Below are 19,500 nucleotides of genomic sequence, written 5' to 3'. Positions count from 1 at the left end.
ATGCTCTAACCCTCTGCCCTGTGTGGTGCCAGCAACTGTACTTGGCTGACACGTTAAGTGAAATGCTGCTGCGATGATCAGCAAAGCGCTTGCAGTCTGTGTTGTATTTTAAGGTCGAGTCAGTAAAGGAGACCTTCAAAAGCCCATCTGGAATCTGATTTGGTTCCCCAGCTGTGCCAGGTTAGCTGCTTCTTCGTGGCCCAGGACTGTAAACTCTGCTTTTGTGGCAAAAAGGGAGGGGAAAAATGGATTCCCAGTGTTGGATTGCAAGAGACCTGGGAGGTTTTTTGTCTTGCAATGTGGTAAAACAGTAGAAGGAATGTTAATTGTGTTAATACTCTAGTGATTTCTATCATGTGAGATTCCTTTTAAGGGCTATGGAGTATCTTTGCTCAGTGTCTGTATTGGACTCCTCTTGTTCCTGGGTACTGTAGCACATAAGAGAAGAAAAGAGAAGGTGCTAGTCACCCAAATGGCTGTTGTGAAATGTGCCTTCTGTGAAGAGCAAACACTGACAGGAGTTTAAAGCCTCCATATTATCTCGACTGTCACTACAAGCAAGTTCTTTGCTTTTTCTTACTGTTCCTGGAGTCCAGACAAAGCCAGTTACTGCCCAGAAGGCAGCTAATCAGGGACGCTTGTCTGCTTGAGTGAACTGATGTTTCCTGGTGAAACCACACCTGAACTCTTCATGTGGCCCACTGTTTAAGGGAAACTTCAAGGCAGTCGGACAGTTTGCCAAGTCAGAAAGCCAGGTAGCTCTGCCGCTGTACCAGCGCTGTGCAGGTGGACGTGTTCAGGTGTGTGTGTAACTTCGGTTTCTGCTGTTGGCCGAGAACATCCCAGGCCCATCTTTGGAATGGGGGCTTGCACGTCTGCTCTCTCTGTACAGTATTAGGCTTAACTTGCAGTGTATCTAGTGAGATTCAAACCAAAACAACTAGATGAAATCTGATAGAGAGCAAGCTAGACATGAATTTTGAGGAAGCTCAACTGAGTAAACTGGATCCAATTGAAGGAAGACATTGACAGCTCAGATATAATATTGTGTTTTCAGATGCAGTCCTGTCACGGGCCGAATGGCAAAATGCCTGTGGTTGTGGTTATAAAAATCTGGACTTTGTAACCACCTTCTGATTCTTGCACCAACAAGGAAGAAAGACTTAATGGTTCAAAGGAAAAGGTGGAGGGAATGAGCTGCTGAAGCAGCTGCTAAGCAGGTAGTCGGCAAAGTCGGTAGCCGTGGCCGCTGCAGCAGAAGGCCTTGGTGTCACGGACTTGCAAAACAGTTTCTCTGTGTATTTGGACAGAAGGTTTTCCTAGAAGGAGAAAACAGCTGTTTTGAACTCACCTGTTAATGACTCCTTGATGTTCCAACAATCAATTTGGGCACAATGACTTGTTAAATGATTTCTTACTGTTTATTAAACTACTTAATTTAGGATCCTCGAAGGAATTGCTGGCTGGAATAGGTAGAAAAAACACTCCCTTCATAGAACTTAGCCAGCTGTCATGTGGCTTTTGAAATAAGCTTCTCACTAGACACTGTGCTGTTGTTCTGCTTCCAAATAGATGTGAGGCACAGGAGCTGCCTTCAGGTAGCAGCAAATGGCTGAACGTGCTCTATTTTCTCTTAACGTGATAAACGCGTAAAGACGTGTTCCAGAGCCACAGCTGCTGGGCTCTAATACCCTTTGCTAGAACATGCCACAGGAAGTCTCAGGCTTCAAGGCTGTAAAAATGACGTAGGCAGGGTCTTCGCACAGTTGGTGCTATGGGTCTGACATCTAGCTGTTGGGTTGTCCTTCACGGGTCACCTTGGATGCGGGATGCCAAGCAGGTTGGACTGAAGTTTATGGTTGCTTGTCTTGCCTCCATTGTCAATGATAAAGTGTCTACGGTTCCCCAAGCAGTGCTTTAACAGTTGTAGCTGTATGCCTATGCAATCTAAAGATCAGTGGTGGTTGTTTCTCTGGTGTCCCCTCTTCCCCTGCTAAAATTGAGCATTGCTCTGTCAGATGGAAAAGATACCACATGTCAGCTAATGATTTGCTTAATTGTGCAGTTAAGCACCAGTGCAATCAATCTAGTGACAGGGATAAAATTATCTCCTAATTACATTGAGAATCAAAGAAATCCTGGGTCATGAGAGGAGGAAGGAAGCAGGGAAAGAGACTGCATTTAAATGTGATTCTAGGAAGGTTTGGGGCATAAAAGGAAGTTCATGTCACCTGTTAAGGTGAGCCTGACATTTGTGTGAGTTAAAATGTTCCTTCTGATCTACCTAGTGTTAAGCCATTTGCTGGGCTGAAAAAGTTGTGGGAAAGTTTACTGAAATCTGTTTCAGGTTATGCAGGCTTTATTTCTGTTTATCTTTGTAACTTCCTTTTATACAAAGTCCACAAGTGCTTTTTTTTTTCTTACTCAGAAATAAGCCACCGCCTAAACTAGCAAGTGTCAGGTATTGATTTTCCTGTTCAGTTCTTTTAAATGGGGGGGTAGTGGGGCAGTCCCACAGCACCATGCTATAAATCTTTCTCTATCTGTAAGGGAACAAGATGGACCTCTACAAAGCTGTGTGGGCTTGTTTGTGACTTGGTAGCGTGGAGGTGGCTGTGAAAGAAGTGTCCACAGGGGCTCCTGCAGCTTCTAACAACTTCCTGGTACAAGGGACCGTGATGCCAGTGACATCTGAAATGCAGATCAGCGAAGTAACAGCACCACAGTGTGAAGTTCAGTTGGCGCTGCATGCTCTTGGCTTTCTGCCAGCAGGGACAAGGATGGTGGGGGTGGGTTTAAACATCATAGGAGCTGCCTCTGTCCAAGACAACTACATACAGATCTGATACTTCAGTAAGAGGAATGATTTGGACAGTGTGCTTTCCTAGAGATCTTGCTGCTTTGGTGAAATCAGGTATTTATTTTCCTTTATTCTTTAGGCAAGACTTTCTGCCTAGAAGATGCAGAATTCAAAAAAAGCAGTTTCAAATTAGCTGTGTTAAGAATAATAAGGGGGGGAGCGGGGGGGAACTCCTGCTTCTAAAAGAAGTCCCCTTAGCTGCCATGTGCTTTCTTACAAACTTGTCAACAGATTTTCTCACTAGCCCCCAAAACAAAAAGGTTGATGGTTGTTCAGTCATATTGGAGATGATGCTTCTAAATTTTTCAGTGGTCTGGAGGATGGAGGTTTTGGCAAGTCTTTGGTAATCCAAAGAGTCATGATGTCATACTCATTAAAGTTATTGCTCTAAGTTTAAATGGATCTTGCCTTTCTACGATAGGCAAGGAAGAAGATGAGGAGAACAGCAGTTACTACTGACTGGACTTACTGCTGTGTAGTGTTCATCTGTCAAACTTGCTTCTGTATTATTAAATACGCTGTATATATTAATAACAAATTGCACCTACCATGAGAAATAGAACAGGGTTTACTTACAAATGTTAACAAACCAATGACCACTAACAGACTACATTCTAGCCTGTAAAACTGTTACTGTACCTCTTTGTTATGGTTATGAATTAAAAAGTTGAAATACTGTGTTTTATGAAGTACATGACGGCAGCAGCATGCTGTTGCAAGTAGGGGCTTGTGACGACTTAGAATTGGTCTTGGTCTCGTTCAGAAAGTCTGGAACAGGTCAGTGTTTTCCCAGTCTTTCCAATGCAGCTTAACTTCATACATATCTTCGTAGCTGTTACGTGCCAAGAACCTCTCATTGCCACCAAAAAGTCAGGTGAACTTTTAATTCTGTGGGTCTTGTCTGTAGGCATATTGCAAGGAGTCTTCCTTGGCTTCTAATGTGGAAAAGAAGTTGGTCCTGACAGGGGAATGGTGTGCCAGTCACTCACCACCCATGTGTGATTTCACAGGCTGTATTCAAACTCTCGCAGCTGTACCTTGGTCTTAATTTTTTCCCGTGCAATTTTTCCCAAGGTAATTATGCTCTTGAATTGCAAGAGTGCACTATAGACATGACTTTTGCCTTTTTAAATTGGATGGCTCTAAAACACTGAAGTACACTGTGCCCACTGTGGGAGAGGGCAAGGTAAAAGGACTCTTGTTTGCTCTACAACCTCCTTATTGATAGAGCACAAAGTTATTTCTAATGCCACGGCAGAAATCCTGCTTGTCTGTGGACATACTATCTTGTCTTGTCATCTGTGTGAGATGTACTCGGGTTCCTGCTCTGCTGTGCAGCATTGTGCAAGACCGTGACTGGTGATCCTTCTTTTGCTAGCTACTGCTTTTCAAGCCGTGCTTTGTATGTGCTTTTGGTTTGTCATGACTGTTTTCCCTCAGAAATTAGTGATCTTTGATATTTATTTAATCTGGACTTGATGGTAAGTGCATGTCTAAAACAGTGGTCTGCTTTCTCACTGATTGTTGTCTTTTGCATCTAGAGCTCTCTTATGGAATTGCCTAGTGCTCAGCTGGACAGCCCCTTATACTGCCTACAGCCAGCTATTTTAGTACTTCTCTTAATTCTTTCTCAATGGCTGATGTGTTTTTGCTGCTGTGCTGAGAAAGCACATGAAGTTTTGGCGCTCTGAATTGGTTTGAGAGCGCTGTCAGGGGACTTGGTCTCTGCAATCATAAACTGGTTGGTTGGAAGTGTCTGAGCCCGGTACCTGAACTTTTAACTAGTAATACCTTGCTGTGTTCTGTCTTGTTTTAGTAATAAGCTTTGTCTATGTTTTGAAAATAAAGTTATTGTGAAAAGCAGGATCTGCTTTCCACGTTTCATGATAATATTCCTGGACATGCAAGCTTTTAGCTGATAGTTGAAAATAATCACAACTAGCAGCTGTGACAAGTAATTGTGGTTGGCTTAAAATGTGTTTTGATCCAGTTCACCCATCAGCGAAGAAGCATAAGCGGGCAAGGACGAAAGGAACTGATTGCAATGGAGTCCTAACCCTGCATCACTATTCATTTATGTCTGGATCTTCTAAGTTTGTTGATACATATTTTGGAGATGACTGCAAGCTGTGCCTCAGCGCAAGTACAAGACTGCAGAACTGTGAGCCCAGCAGACTTCACAAGCTTTGAAGACGAGGCAGAGTCCTATCAGTATGTCAGCTGTCAAAGCTTTGCTCTCTCCATCGTTTGCGCACTCAGTACAGCCAAAACAAGACTACAGCAAGACTCAGATGGAAATTTTGACCTGCTTTAAGATGATGGCATCTTAAACTGGGAAGTGGCCTGAGTGTGGCCTTCATGTTTTCTCATTAAGGAATGACCCAAACTGACTGATCCCTGTAAAGATCTTGGTAAATATTCTGGTGTGTTTAGCCTGTTCTTGCTTTCACACATGAAGTCCCTGTAATCAAGACAGCATGACTGAGTAAAAGTCTAACTTGTCTCCAGTGCTGTGGCTGTTCTGTAACAACTTGTTTGCAAGGCCTGGGTGGTTGTAGGGGGAAGGCTTCAGCTCTTTGCTCACCGTCTGATACCAAAGCAGGGGGTGAAGTTGCTGGAAGGAGGTGTATGTATCTGGGAAATTGAGGAGGCTTTTGCCCAACTTGCATTAGCACAGGCTGTGGACACGTGTGTGAGGTGGTACAGTTGTGTGGTGGCAGGCGAGGGCTCTCTGGCCTCTTAAGACTATCCCCATACAGGAAAAGAAACCTGGGATTCAAGGTTGAAAGAATGTAATAATGAGGATTGGATAAAAGGAAGAGTCATGGTTCCCAGGCCTATTTACTGCAGTGCAAAAGCATTAAAAAGGTTCTTGGAAAGAGAAGTATGGAGAGTATCCTACTCTCCACAAGCTGAGCCAGCCTCCTTGCTTGGATCAAAAGCTTATGTTTTAAAGTCCTTACCCTGATGCCTGTCCTTTTGTGTTTTTTCTATAGAAGCTTTGTTGTTCTTTTTCACGTGTATATTTAATTTCCTTGAGAAGAATGATTCAATTTTCATTAACTAGCTGAGACTGTCCATGAAAACACAAACTCTAGAGGTGTCCCTGACAGCTTCTATAATTCAGAGCCAAATTGTAAATTGCTACCTTCTAGGCCACTGAACAATATATTAAACCCAGTTTAATTGATTTGGAAAAGCTTTAAGGAAGTGACCTAGCCAAAGATCTCACTTTATTTTCCATTCCAAATCCCCCTCTCCCAGGATAATCTCTTTTCCCAGGGCTGTTGATTCTTAAAAAGCCTTAATGAGTAGAAAAATGGTCATTTTTCCAATGCATTGTTTCCAAGGCTTCTCAGTCTTGTAATGAACTAAGCCTCCCAGTTCATACTGGAAAAAAGTGTGAACTGTAAACCCTTTGTAGCATGCATATCTCTTGATGTGTGGTTTACAGACTATAATTTGGCAAGTAGTTCAAATTGGCTTTTCAGGACTGGCTGTTGAAAATGGATTTGTTTTGTATTGGATCTTCCTTGTCTTTTATTCTTTGGATGAAGCTGCAGCAGTTGCTGTGGAAAAAAATTTTAGACGGTTAAAAGTATAAACACGGTAAATGTTATGTTCAGGATTTTTAAAACAAAACAAAAATACTTGAGCTGAAACAATTAGGGGAAAAAACCCACAATTAAAATCCTGCTAAAAAAATCCCTGTGATCTGGATGATATAGAATTAGTAGAAAACAGTATCTTTAAACAAAAATCCAAAATGGAACCAAATGTTTGGGAATCCCTTTTATAATGCTCCCTTATAATCCTGGTTTATCACACACAGTGGAGGTGGATAACTTGATAACCACTGAAAATATGTAGGAAAGTTTTTGATCTGTTTTTCTTTCAGGTTCTTTAACTAGTGATTTAACATGGATGCATTGACTTAATCATTATATAAACAAAAGGCGTGTTTGTGCATAGTGCTTGTGTCCATAAACCCAGGTTTAACTAGTTTCCCTGAGATAGAGGAGGGAGGGTCAGGAAGTGAGAGAATTGGTTGGTGCTGATGAGGGCCTGGCCGTGGGCTCTGGGGTGGCACCTAATGGGGTGGAGCAGCCCTTCTTTAGGGCCTTCAGCCTGAAGGAGTGATGGACATGGCGGAGCTTGCTCCAAAGATGGCAACGGCTGTCAGATGAAATTATTGACTTTAGTTATTAGCTTTCCTGAAACTATGTTTAGCTGTTAGTGCTTCTGTCGTGCTTTCTTGCACTTAAGTATAGTACGTTGTTCAGTTTAGTAGCACAGTAATTCCATACAGGAGATGCTGAACTGAACAGCTTTGAGCTAGTGAGTGCTACTAGGAGATGCCATTAGTCATTCCCTTAATTAATGGTCCATTAAATAAAAACCTTTTAATATCTAGGTCTCCTCCTTTTCTTCTCAGAGATGATGGATAATGAAGTGGTCAGTGCAGGCACTGGAGTTCAAGTCAGACCCACTGGCTGCCAAGGTTGGGAACGGGGGGTTTGGGGGAGCAGCAGAAGATAAATGCTTGCCTCCTCCAGAGGAGCAGGGCCACAGTGGCTCTTCTGTGCACCCCCTGGCCAGGGTGGAACTGTAACAGCAGTGTTGAGGAACCTGGGAAATGCTGCCGAGTTTGTGTTTCTGAAGCTATACGCAGAGTGCTGCAGGGTACCAGGTGGCTGTTCCTTGTGCTGTACGGAAGGGGTAAACCCCTTCCTATCTCCCACTCTCGCAGAGAGGTCAGGTGAGATGAGCTGAGGAAAGCTGACCTGGGAAACCTTCAAAACTTAATTTAATGCGCTATTTAAGTGTCAGGTTCAAAATACACATGTTGTGTTCTTACTGCACTTCCTTGGTACGTCAATAAAGATTTGCCTCCGCAGAGCGCTGCCTCTCACTTGTGTTTAGCTTCTCCCGAGTTGCCGTCTCTAGGCACGTTCCTATGGCACGCAGTAGGGTGAGTGTCGCACTGTTCTTTCTCTCAGGGTGGAGGTGAGAGGCTGTCCTGTGAAATAGTCAGGTTCAAGGTACATCATTAACTAAAGGATGTTAAACATTAACATACGGGGATGTTAAGTTTGCATTTAAGTTTTCTCCATCTGTGGTGTGGTAGCACAATGAAACAATGCTCTCTAATTGCTTAAAAATATTTTTCTTTCATTTTCTTCTGTTGCTCTGATGCGATGATAGCTTGCAGGGAACGTGAGCGATTTAGAAGTTGGAGTTGCACAGTAATAATCCTCATGGCAGATAGCATATCTAGGGGAATAAATGTCAGGCATCCACCCTTGATCAAATGGAATTCAAAATCAGTTTTCCAGGGCTTCATGGTAATGTGTGTGGGACTAGCAAAAGAAATTATTTTTACTGTACTAATCGCACCTGGTAGTGAACTGATGCCAACTGAATGTAGAAGGCAAAGAAACGTGCCAAGCTGAACGTCCTGTGCTTTGGTATTTCTTATAGAAGAAACTGAGCTAATGTTAATTGGTCACAGCTATTTGTAGCCATTTATCAAACTGATTTTTTTTTTTTTTTTGGCTTGGGACCTGAACATCTGAATACGAGAGTATCTGTAAAACTTACCTGACACTTCTGGGCAATACTCTTATTAACCTCCCCAACTAGGTGCCTCATAAAGGATTTAATTGTAGAGCTAACTGAGTCTGCAAGCTTACCCTGTAAGGTTCGTAGTCCAAGAGAAGGAAATACTTTTTGTCTTGAGTGCTCAGCCTGACTTGATGTGACTTTGCAGGTACAGAAGAACTGCCTCTTAATGTCCGAGGCAGTCTTCCGCAAAGACTACTCATGTTTCTGCTCCACCAGTTCTCTCTTAGGACCAAGCCCAGGTAAGGTTAGCTAGAGAGATGAGATCTTTTTTTTTGGTTTTTTTTTTCTTCTTCTTTCTTTTGGTGGTGGTCTTTCCTGCAGGAAAATGAGCAGAGAATTAATGGTGTAGGACTCCCTGCAGTACTGGGATGTACTGGGCTGCTGTGGCTTGCAGAACGTTGTACCTCTGTATTTCAGAGCATTCAGGTGGTGCCGACTCCAAACTCTGTAAAAGTCTGCTGTCTCGTTTCAAGAGCTGAAAGCAAGGTTCTCTCATTTTTGAGTTTATTTCCCTGGAAAACCAGTGCAAGTTGGCTGCTCCCCAGCACGTACTGAGGCAGAAGGAATTTCCTTGTGCTTGCGGAAATCTCACTTCATAACTCTGCATATTGTTGCATTCTTGATGTTGTAAGTGCCAGGGATGTGTCAGATGCTGTTTCTTCATCAGGAAGCTCTTTCTGCAATGTGGTAGCAAGGTGGGAGAAGAGTGGTAAGAGCTCTTTTAAACTGGTTTATAACAAAGACAAAAGGAATTGTGGTGTTGATAAGTGCTAAAGGAAGAAAAACAAACAGAAAAACCCAAACAACACAACAACAGTGAGCTGCCCTGAGGGAATTGCTGATGGGAATCCATCTGATTCCTTCTTTCTGGTTATACAGTTTTTCAGCTGTGAGTGGGTGAGGGAGACAAAATAATGAACCCTGAAATAAGTGGGATCAGAACTCACTAAATTCTTCAAACTGCTTTTTAAAACCAGGGTTTCCGGCCCCTTTAATTTGACAAGTGAGGTACCGTCCTTTTCAGTACAGAGAAATTCAAGTAATGAATCTGAAAATTAGGGAAAGGAATTCAGCTCTGCCTTGTCAGTGCTCAGCTTTCAAAGCTGACACAGGCTTAAATGTATCATGGTGTTTTGGTTTCTGGTTTTTCAAGCCTTCAGAATGCAAGGGAATTAAAAATTTCAGCTTTTTTCCAGTAACCATGACGGCTGTATTAAAGAAATGGAATTCAAACCATGCTACTCCGGTAAAGCAAAAATATTTCCATAGTGAAACTGTCATCTGGCATCACAAAGTGCAAGGGAGGTGTTCCAGCCTGGCTTTGGGTTGCTTGCTAGAGGTAGGAAGGGCTGTGTGAAATTCGGATGAAAGAGGGAGTATGGTGGTCCTGTGTCCTGTTTTGAGTAAAGTAGGAATAGAGTAGTTCTCTCTAAGTTGTTGACATTTGCAATAAAATTAAGAATATAGTCTGAGAAAAGGTTTTGGGTTGGGCTTTTGTTTTGGTTTTTTGTTGGGGGGAAAAACAATGTGGATGGTGGCAAGGGAAGTACCTGTTAAAAGCAGTAGAGGCTGCCTGGCCGATGTGCTTAACATGTTTGCTGAACTTTTACTCTTTCGTTGCATCCTCTTCCCTCTCTTGTCCCCAAGAGGCTGTAGCAAAGTCACCAAAAGTGGTGATGTTCCTGTTAGAGGACTCATGGTTGCAGCATTTCCATAGCAGCACTAACGCCTGGGAGAAAGACGCAATGAAGAAGGAGGAGCTGTTGCTTCGTTCCTTGTTGTGTTGGGGTTTGGGGGTGTGGTTTTTTGTTGTTGTGGGGTTTTTTTTGTTTGGTTGGTTTTTTTAACCTTTTCTGCAAAGAATGCATCTCCTTTCTACTACCCCCGCCTCTTCCTGGACACTGTGGATTACCTGTGTCTTTTTAGGTAGATGGGCAAAGGAAGCAGGATGAGAAGGGAATATTTATAGCTCCCCTCCTGTTTACGTTCCTTTCCTAGCAGATGTGATGAAGCTCTGTACTAATGCTGGCAGAAGAGAAAATTCGGGCAGGAATGACAAGTGTGGCAAATGAAGACCATTTGCTAATGTGTAGGTCGTTCAAAGTGCTTCCAAATGTAAAGATTAACACTTCCTACATCTTACTGGTATTGCCTTTTTTATGTCCGTCTTCTCAGCCTGATCATAAAACAAAAACTTAAAAAGCAAAGAGGAACAGCACTACAGTTCAGACGATTTTCGTTTGCTTGACCTGCATCCAGAGCAACATTGCCCTGTGGAGGCAGCAGGTGCAAAATGTTCTTTTTGGGGCAAAATCTGACCTCTCGAGTGGGATGTGAGCGAGGGTAGAGTGGCAAAGAGAGAAAGAAATGAGTTCAAGCCAGTGGGATTTAATCGGGCAACTGCTCGGGTCCTGGGAGATAAGCTGTGTAGGATTTGAAAAGGCTAAATGGGGAAGAAACTGGGGGGAAAATTGTGCTCAGGTGCATGGGGCGCCTCTGCCTTCACCACGGGTACGTTGCGGGAGCACAGCTCCCACGTACCAAGGGCTTTCCCCGCTATGCTTTCCTCTCCGGCCAAATATTTGGGGTTTTTGCATACCAGCTGTGCCTCGGTGCTGGCAGCAGCAGGACCCCTCTTCGCTGGTATCACGGGCATAAGCGCTGCCATCAAGTCTTTTCCCTGTCCCCTTGCTGCCCTGAGGCCCACGTGAGGGACTACTGAAGGCGTCCCTTGTGCCGGAGGACCGAAAAGCTCCTGTCTGTGCTCAGAGCCCCGCGTTGGTTTGTACGTTGTCCTGGTTTCAGCTTTACGTGCAAGCTCCGCTTCAGCAGCTGCTGCGCTGGGCCCCCAGGGGCCGAGGGGTCTCTGAGGAGAGGCTGGCGCTGCCTCAGGCTGGTTCCAGCTGGTTCTGGCCGGTTCCGGGCAGCCCCTGGTGAGGCACAGCCCGGCCTCTCAGCCCTGCTGGTGGTGCCTTGGGGAATCGGAGGTAAGAAAGGGGGGAAAAATGCTAGAAAAAGGAGAGGAATGAGGAAAAAAAGTGTGAGGAACAGCCCTGCAAGCACTGAGATGTGAAGAGGAGGGAGGGAGAGGTGCTGCAGGTGCCAGGGCAGGGGCTTCCCTGCTGCTTGTGTTCTGGCATGGGGTCCTCCATGGGTTGTGGCACGGATATTTCCAGAAGAAACCTCCATTCCCTTGCACCTCTCAAGGTAGGGGAAGGAGTTGGCAAGGAAGGGATCAGCTGGATATTGGAAAAAGGGGTGGGGTGGGGGGGAAGGTGTGTTAATTTTTCTTTGTTGCTATTATTTTTTTATTTGGCAGTAAATCAGCTTTTTCCTAGCTGAGTCTGTCATGCTAGTGATGGTGATTGGCGAGTGATCTCCCTGCCTTTATCCTGACCCATGAGTTTTTTCATCTTGCATCTTCCTGTCCTGTTGAGTGAGTGAGCAGCTGTCTGGGCAGCTGGCCCCAGTCCACCATAGTTACGCATTCTTAGATCCAATAGGAGCTTACATACTGGTGCAAAAACAGTGGCTGTTTTGTTAAGTTACACTTCATGGAGTTTGGACAGCAAGTTTCTGGCCAGAATGCGGTTTCACTCTGCATTTCAGAGTGAAATTTCACTCCTTTGCTTTGCAAACACAGCTGGTGTGAGGGGGAAGCGAAATGGGAGGACAAAAGGGGACCCAATGATTTATGACGAGTGCTGTTTCAGAGAGATCAAAATATAACAGGCTGAATACAGGAGCACAAGTAGTTGGAGCGCTGAAATGAGGGAAAGATGGATAAACGGAGCTCTTCAGCACTCTTGAGGTGGGTGGTTTGGGTTACTGTGATTGCTCAGGGAAGCTTGCAGCAATTTTTGTAACAGAGATGCTGGTCAGGAGGTTTTGGGATAATCACTGTTAGAGCCAGGAAAGACACTCAGTTTTGCATGCTGTGAGAGTTGGGATGGAGAGGAAAATAGCTGTTGCGTGTTGGAAAAGGTGAGCTGCCTCATTTAAAGGAGGCCCTTAATAAATTGTAAAATAGATGTTGCAGCTACCACTTGCTATGTATCTCTTAAAGATTTCACTTGTGCTAAGAAATTTTTATGTGGAGAATGCTCTGTTTTTCACAAAAGCTCTGCAGCTTTTGCTGTACTGGTATTCCAGGCAATGAGTTAGTGTGTTTTACTTGTGTTCTAGATTAAGATATTCACCTTTTCCATGGTTGGGGTATGTTTGTGTTTTTTCTGGACAACTCCTTTTCTGGTTTTAATTAGGGTTTCGAGACTTGGTACCCCAAAGTTGTTCTGTTCTAGCATAGATAATTACATAAAATGCAGAACGCGAGCTCTGCCAGATTGCTCCCTCTTTTCCCATCAGAGAGTACTCGCTGGTGCCTAAAAGGCTGTTTTTACCGGTAGGGCTTTGATTAACTTTGTCACTTGTGTAGAATTGAGATAACTGCATCTGATCGGTCCTAATGCAGCTATTTGTACCTTTGGGTAGCCCAATATAGACCTTGACAAGGCTGGAGGAAGTGTTAGTTTTAGAGAAAGGGCTGGGATTTTTTTTTTTTTTCTTCCTCTTGCTCCCTTAATCATTCTGGGAGTGAAGCTGCTGCGTAACCCTGAGCCTTTTAACATGCATCTTGCTGCAGATAAGACAGGAAACAAAGGATCGAATGGATGTGAACAGTGAATTCCTGCATGTGTTCCCTTGAGACCCAAAAGATTATTCTGGTGCTTAAAGCTTCTGATCTCAGTGGTCTGGCTTTGGTGTTTTTCACACTCCAAATATCACGTCTTTTGGAAGTGGTGGACAAGTCTGTCTCAACTGAAACCTAGATGTAGTTATTCTGCACTATATTGCTGAAGCGGTGAGCTGTCGACCGTTTGTCTGAAGGCAGACTGTCGCGAGATCCGGTCAGCAAAGCTTGAAACAAGTTCCTCTTCTTGGCCTCACAGTGCTTCAGTCCTGAGCTTCAGCCTTCTGGCATATTGCTACATAAAGCTGTTGAATTGCAGATGTTGGATAAACGGTTCAGACATTTCTCTCCGTCTCAATTATCTCAATTTTCAAACAGCCACCCTTCAAGAATAAAAATGATTCTTTAAGCCCTCGCCAACTTTCATGGCAGAAGATGGCATTTAGGTCTTTGCTGACTCTGAGTTTATTTGTTCCTTTTTTTTCTTAATCAGTAGAGACTGTTTTCTCAGATGTAAGAAAAGCCTAACAGCAGCATGTATTGCCAGGTGCAGTTCACAATGGCAACAGTAACAGATACGTATAGTTAAACCAGTGTTTCTTTCTCTAAAACATAATGGCAGCATACTGCTGTGGTGGTAATGAAACAGAGTTGGTTCAGACCTGAATCGAGGTGAAAGAATTGTCAGAGAAGTTAAATCTGGGGACACCTCAGCTTTTTGATGAGTCGCCTAACACGCCCTGGTTTTCAACCCGTTTTGCTTTTTCCCCTGTTCTTGCCTGTGTTGTATGAGGGCAGGAGACTTTTGGAGCTAGCTTATGCTTGTCAAGTACTCATGGCCTTAAGGTAAGGTCTTTGCAGATGCTAACTGATGGTATCTTTCAGTTACAGCTATTTTGCAGAGGGATAATGCTGAGTGTAATGGGCTTTGAGACTTTCTCAAAACTGCTCCTAAATTTTTGGGCTGTTGTGCAAATCTGGTAGAAAGGCAGGCTCTTGATGTGCAGTATTTAAAAAATGGGTGAATAATGCTACGTAAAAGGCAAGAGTAATGCAGTGAAAGGCATGTATCTGTAAGTGCTCTGCTGTGGGATCGCGTAAAATAAGTATATAAATGGTGCTTTGGTAGTGTTCTCTGACAGGAGGTTTTGTGTCTTATGGTATAAATTCTGCCCCTTTAAAACTGTGTCTGGTCTGATGCTGTTTTGAGAAGGATTAAAATTGACGTTGCTGGTTTCAAATATGAAATGATCTTTTTTTTTTTTTAAACTTCCTATAGAGGCTTTCCCTCCATAGGTGAAATTTGGTTCTGAAAACAGGATTATGTGTGATGTGGTTTCTGATCATTAAAGCTTCTCTCTTTTTTTTTTTTTTTTAAATGATATGATAGTGATGCCAAGGCAGTGGAGCTTGATTTATCTGGGATGTGAGGCTGTATCTGTATGTTGCTTCAGTGTGTTTGAGTTTTAAACCTGGTTGGGGGAGGGGAGGCCACAGAGGGGAGGGTGTCCCCTGGTTGCTCAGCAGTAGCACGTGGATGTTTGTTAGTCCAGATGACTTGCTATTTTTCGAATGGTAAAAGGCAAATTTGCCCTTTGGTTCTTAACACATAGGGTTGGGTTGGTTTCTTTACAATGTTACTTTTGCCAAAACATGCGATTTCCCAGGTAAGTTCAGTTGCAGCTGTTTAATGCCCAGTTTTCTTTTCCTGTTAGCTGCCTGTTATGAATTGCGTGTGGGAAGCTGAAAATGCAGTTGCAAGGAGGAAAATGGAAAATGGCTTGACTGATTGTCATTGTTGAGACTTGAGAAAAAAAGGAGTGTAAATACAGCACAAATGACAGTGGATTTCCAGAGCTGTCAACGCACTGACCACCTGGTCATAGGTCCTGCTTTCAAGAAAGACTACTAGTAGTTGAAACTATCCTCGATTTGCATAGCAGGTTTCAGAAGAAAGTGAAGCAGCAGATAAAGCTGTATAATATAAGTAGGTTGTCAAAAACAACTTTACAAAATAGAGGTCTGGATAATTTGGTGGAGAAATAACCAACAGCTTGGGTGTTGTTCGCAAATTTCCATTAGAACTTTACTTAAACAAACCCTACCTGTGAGATACCTTTATAGAAATGCAGCTTTGGCAGCTGTATTTTAGGAATTGACAAACAAAAAAATCCCAGACCACAGGAATGCCCATATTGGACTGCAACTGTTGAAAACTCTGAGTGTTAGTTACTGAAATATATAGCACTGTAGACAGATGAGAGCTGCTCTTGTGCCTTACTCTGTCTTTAAAATTGGGCTCTTGTGCTAGAATTGTAATTTCGCTCTTGGGGGAGGATTAGTATGTAACTAGTGTAACTTATCCTAGAAGATAGGCTTTAAATCATTCTGATTCTAGATTTTTATGAACGAATTAGTCCCTTGCCAAGGTTGCAGAACATAGGCAACATTCATGTGCTTTCTTCTTTTTTTTCTTCTTATAGTTCATTATCACAATTTTTGGGTTTTTTATCTTGAACAATTTGTTGTTCTATGAGCAGGCATGTTTACTACTCAGTCTTAGAGTTTGGCTTCTCTCTGTAAGGACAAGAAAAATACATGTCGGCACAGAAAACCTAGGAGAATGAACCTCTTAATCCACAGCTCCTTAACCCTTTTTCCCACTGTTATGCTAAAACTTTTTTTTTAACCTTTAAAGAGTGAAGCTTTCATGGGAGTTCTACTTTCCATGTCTGCATAGAAATCTATTGATTTCTTAAAACAGATTAATTCAATGGGCCTTTTAAAAATACATTTTACATTAAGGAAAACTATCACTGCTGTTCTGTTATACATTCTCACTTTAAACTATGTGGGTTGAGAGTGAGGTGTGTAAAGGTGAACTTGGCTGAGGGGAGAAGCCCTACCGGGGTGACAGATGGTAAAAGAAGAGGTTGTTCTGGACAGGTGCTGCTGGTTGGTGGTTACCCCTGCGGCGGGTGGGAAGAAATGCCTGGCACAGGCATTGGGGTAGGTGATGGCGGGGGCGGGGGGGGACACAGGAAGTGGCACTGGGGTGTGATTCTGCCAGACAATGAACTGAATGCGCTGAACATTTGTCCTTTTTGCTGTGCTTGTATTTTTCTAGGTGCATCAGAGGCTTTCTCCTTGGCAGAGCGTGAGAGTGGTCTATTGCAGTACAGTAGTGCCCTCTGATGGTGAGTATTGACACGGAGAAACTCTTGGCTCACTTCTGACTTCACTAACTTAAATCGCATTCTTTGACCCCCCCCCCCCTTTGCTGCTTGGGGCTTTTTTGGCTAGAAGTTAATCCAGTTTTGAGCTAAGGAAGTGGTGGTGAACAAAGTCAGTCAAGAAGAATTAAGGAAATAGTCAACTTTTCTAGTAACTGTCCTTAGAAAACTGGACAGACTTTATAAAGAAAGATGTAACTGTGTGCAACTGCCCAAAATCTTTTTCCAGACTTCTTCCTGATGTAGCCGCGAGGTCTGTGTGATGCCTACTTTTCAGGATACTGTGTGCGCTGTTAACTTTTATTTATGTAATGAAAATTTCATACTAGCTACTTGCTCAGATGGTTGAAGGCATGGTTTGCTGCAGTAAGTTGTGAAGCCAAGGCAATTTTGTTCTTCCTTTAAGTTCTGGGAGAGCTCAGACATTAAGCTTTTTTGTTAAGGCTATCATAACACAGAGTGAAGGAATGCCCTGGTGGACCTTTAAAAAAAAAAAAAAATTTAGAATGCCAGAATGCGAAGAGGAAACTACCAGCTTTGAGACCACTGCCTGCATAACACCCACATGCTGTGCGCAAAGACTAGAGCACTTAGGCCGATTGACCTGAGCAGTTAGTGGATCCTCTCCCCCTTAAGGTTTGTTAATAAAGCCTGAAAGCTAATAAAGTAAAGGGCTCCAGCACAATTACTTCCACTGCCAGGATAGTGACTGTGTGCAAACACAAAAGAGAACATGACTCAAAACAAAAACCTGAAGGCTTAAATAAGTAGAAGTATAGAGGACAAATGTAAGGTTGGGAGGATAATCTAAGTGTGTAGCTACTTGCCTTGTCTGATTTTTACTTGTCATATTGTGCCTGAATGTTTCTCTTGTTACTTTTTCCAATAGGTTCATTTTTACCAGCAGTAAATGTTCAATGCTGACTTCTTTGGCCGCACCCTTTTTTATACTATACCATGTTTTGACCTAATGTTGTTGTTCTTACACGAAGAACAGAAATCTTTAAAAAATAGTAATGACCTGTTACTGGTGCACGTATGGCTGAGCCAAAACTTTGTGGTGCTTTGATGGAATTCATACCTCAAAGCAACCTCATGATTAATATAGCGTGTAAAGCTTTTAAAATCTTCCGTGGTCTTATTTAGCAGCATCCCTGGCCAGGTTGTAGGTGTCCGTAAATAAGTGCAGTACACTTGTATACAATGACTTTCTTTGATTTGTCCCATGTATTTAAATACTGGCTTAAAACTTAATTGGTGAAGATGAGCTAAAATGTTAGCTCTGTAATTAGTGAAATGCCAAATTGCTTTGTCCACTTAGTAACTTCTAGTTGCCCTCATGCAGGCAATTTGCAGGGCTGTCAGAGCAGAGGAGAGCAAGGCAGACAGCCGTATCACAGTGTCTTGTTAATAAATTTTACTGGATCTGTCATTGCTATGTCGTTTGGATTTTTTTTTTATTTGCCTCGGAGCTCTTCCCTCTTCAGTGCTGTAAAAATCTGACCAGATGTTACTTGTGTGGGAGGTGATGAGAGGATCAAACTGGAAATATGGGCTTTTCCCCACCTATGAATTAGACTAGAACATGACTTTTACAAGCTTTCTGTAAGGAAGACGTAAACCAACTGTAACTCCAGACTTACTGAACCTGTCTTCCTAAGGGAAATAATTTGGTATTTAACACTTCACCTAAGCTGGAAATCCTTGAGAAACGATTTGTGTGTGCTACCAATGCTGGTGACTCTTGGTGCAATCTGACCTATTGTGTTTTATCACTGTGGTCCCCGCTAGGTCTGCGGAGGGTTAAAACGCGGCAGGGCTGGTGTTGGTAGGCTCTTCCTCCAAAGCTGGCAGTCCTGGAACTGCGGTTGTTCTGTGTATCCCTATTGGTACAACACAAAAGTCTTGGTGCAAACGCCGTTATCTGTTCTGCTTTACAATAAACTGGCTTGCTGCCTTGTATAATCAAGGTAGCGTTTTAAATCAAGACTGTTTTTCATGTCTTGTGGTTATGTAAGCAGTACCTAAATTAATGTTGTATATGCTGCTCACAGAACCAGTGAATTCAATAGTTAAATGGCTATTTTAAGCTTCTAAACATGTTGATCGTTCCTTTTGAGCCTGCTATCACAAGTGTAGCTAACACTAATCTATTTCTTACCAGTCTCTTGCTTGAGTACTTGAGTGAAAGAATGCAAAAATCTCATAGCTGATGTCATAACAGATGCTGGTAAGGAGCTTGAAATTCTGTCTAACTGTCCAAATAAATTGGCCATTTGCTTTAATTTTTCGGTAAATATCTGTCTGTTGTGTTGGTTTTTTAAGCTCTGAAACACTAAAGCTACTAAAATCCTGTCAAATGTCCAAGTCTTGAGAATAGGCCCTTCCAAATACTGGGGCCTCTTAGGATGCTTTTGTCATTTTAGATGTCTATACTTGGCCACTCCCACCTGGTCTTTAAAAATGACATGAGGACCTCTTTGTCAGCACTGGGTAGCAATCCCCTGGAAAAGGGAAGAAGGCTTTGTATGCTTGATTCAATTCATGAAGGCATGTGACTGTAAACTCCCAAAATCCTGAGAGAACTCTTCTGCCTTTGTGAAAGTATACTTGGTGCATCCTTTCTCAACGTACACGAGCCTCCCTTATCAGAAATGTATGTCAGTCCCAAGACTTGTCCTGATATGCAAATGATCCTGTGATAAATGAGTTCATCTTCTGACAGCAAATCCCTGAAAGGAGAGCTAGAAAGGCCATTGGTGGCACAACTTTCTGAACAGTGGTGCCCTGAGAAATACTTCCCTTTGGCAGTTAATAATATTATGTTAGTTACTTCTGTTTCTACTTGTGTTGACTTCTTTGATCAACTAGTTTTGATGTTAGCTGCTTAATTTGACTTGGCATGTCAATATATGTTAGATGAGTTTTAGTAGGCAGTGTGGTTCATGTACTTGGCCAAAGCTACAACAGGTGGGAATACTAAGCCAGATGCAGTGTGAGTGGGTGTGACTGCGCAATCCTTGAGACACGGCAAATGCTCTGTGCAATAAAAAAGACCGTATGTTTTTACATAAGAAAATATACGTAGCAAT

The 19,500-nt window shown here is 42.9% G+C and overlaps 1 protein-coding gene across 1 annotated transcript in view; it reads left to right on the top strand.

Annotated features, from left to right (window-relative positions):
* The window catches only part of MCU (mitochondrial calcium uniporter), a gene marked incomplete at its 5' end in the record, with an annotated part of 95,355 nt that overhangs the window by 65,628 nt on the left and 10,227 nt on the right, over window positions 1–19,500 (top strand). Inside the window, one exon of the mRNA XM_082002174.1 lies at window positions 16,303–16,372. Within this exon, the coding sequence (XP_081858300.1) occupies window positions 16,303–16,372 (70 nt within the window). The remainder of the gene's footprint in view (window positions 1–16,302; window positions 16,373–19,500) is intronic.

This window comes from Phaethon aethereus (genome assembly GCF_964289735.1).
Source record: "Phaethon aethereus genome assembly, chromosome: 7".
NCBI classification, from domain to species: domain Eukaryota; kingdom Metazoa; phylum Chordata; class Aves; order Phaethontiformes; family Phaethontidae; genus Phaethon; species Phaethon aethereus.
This window is presented reverse-complemented; position numbering and strand designations above follow the sequence as displayed.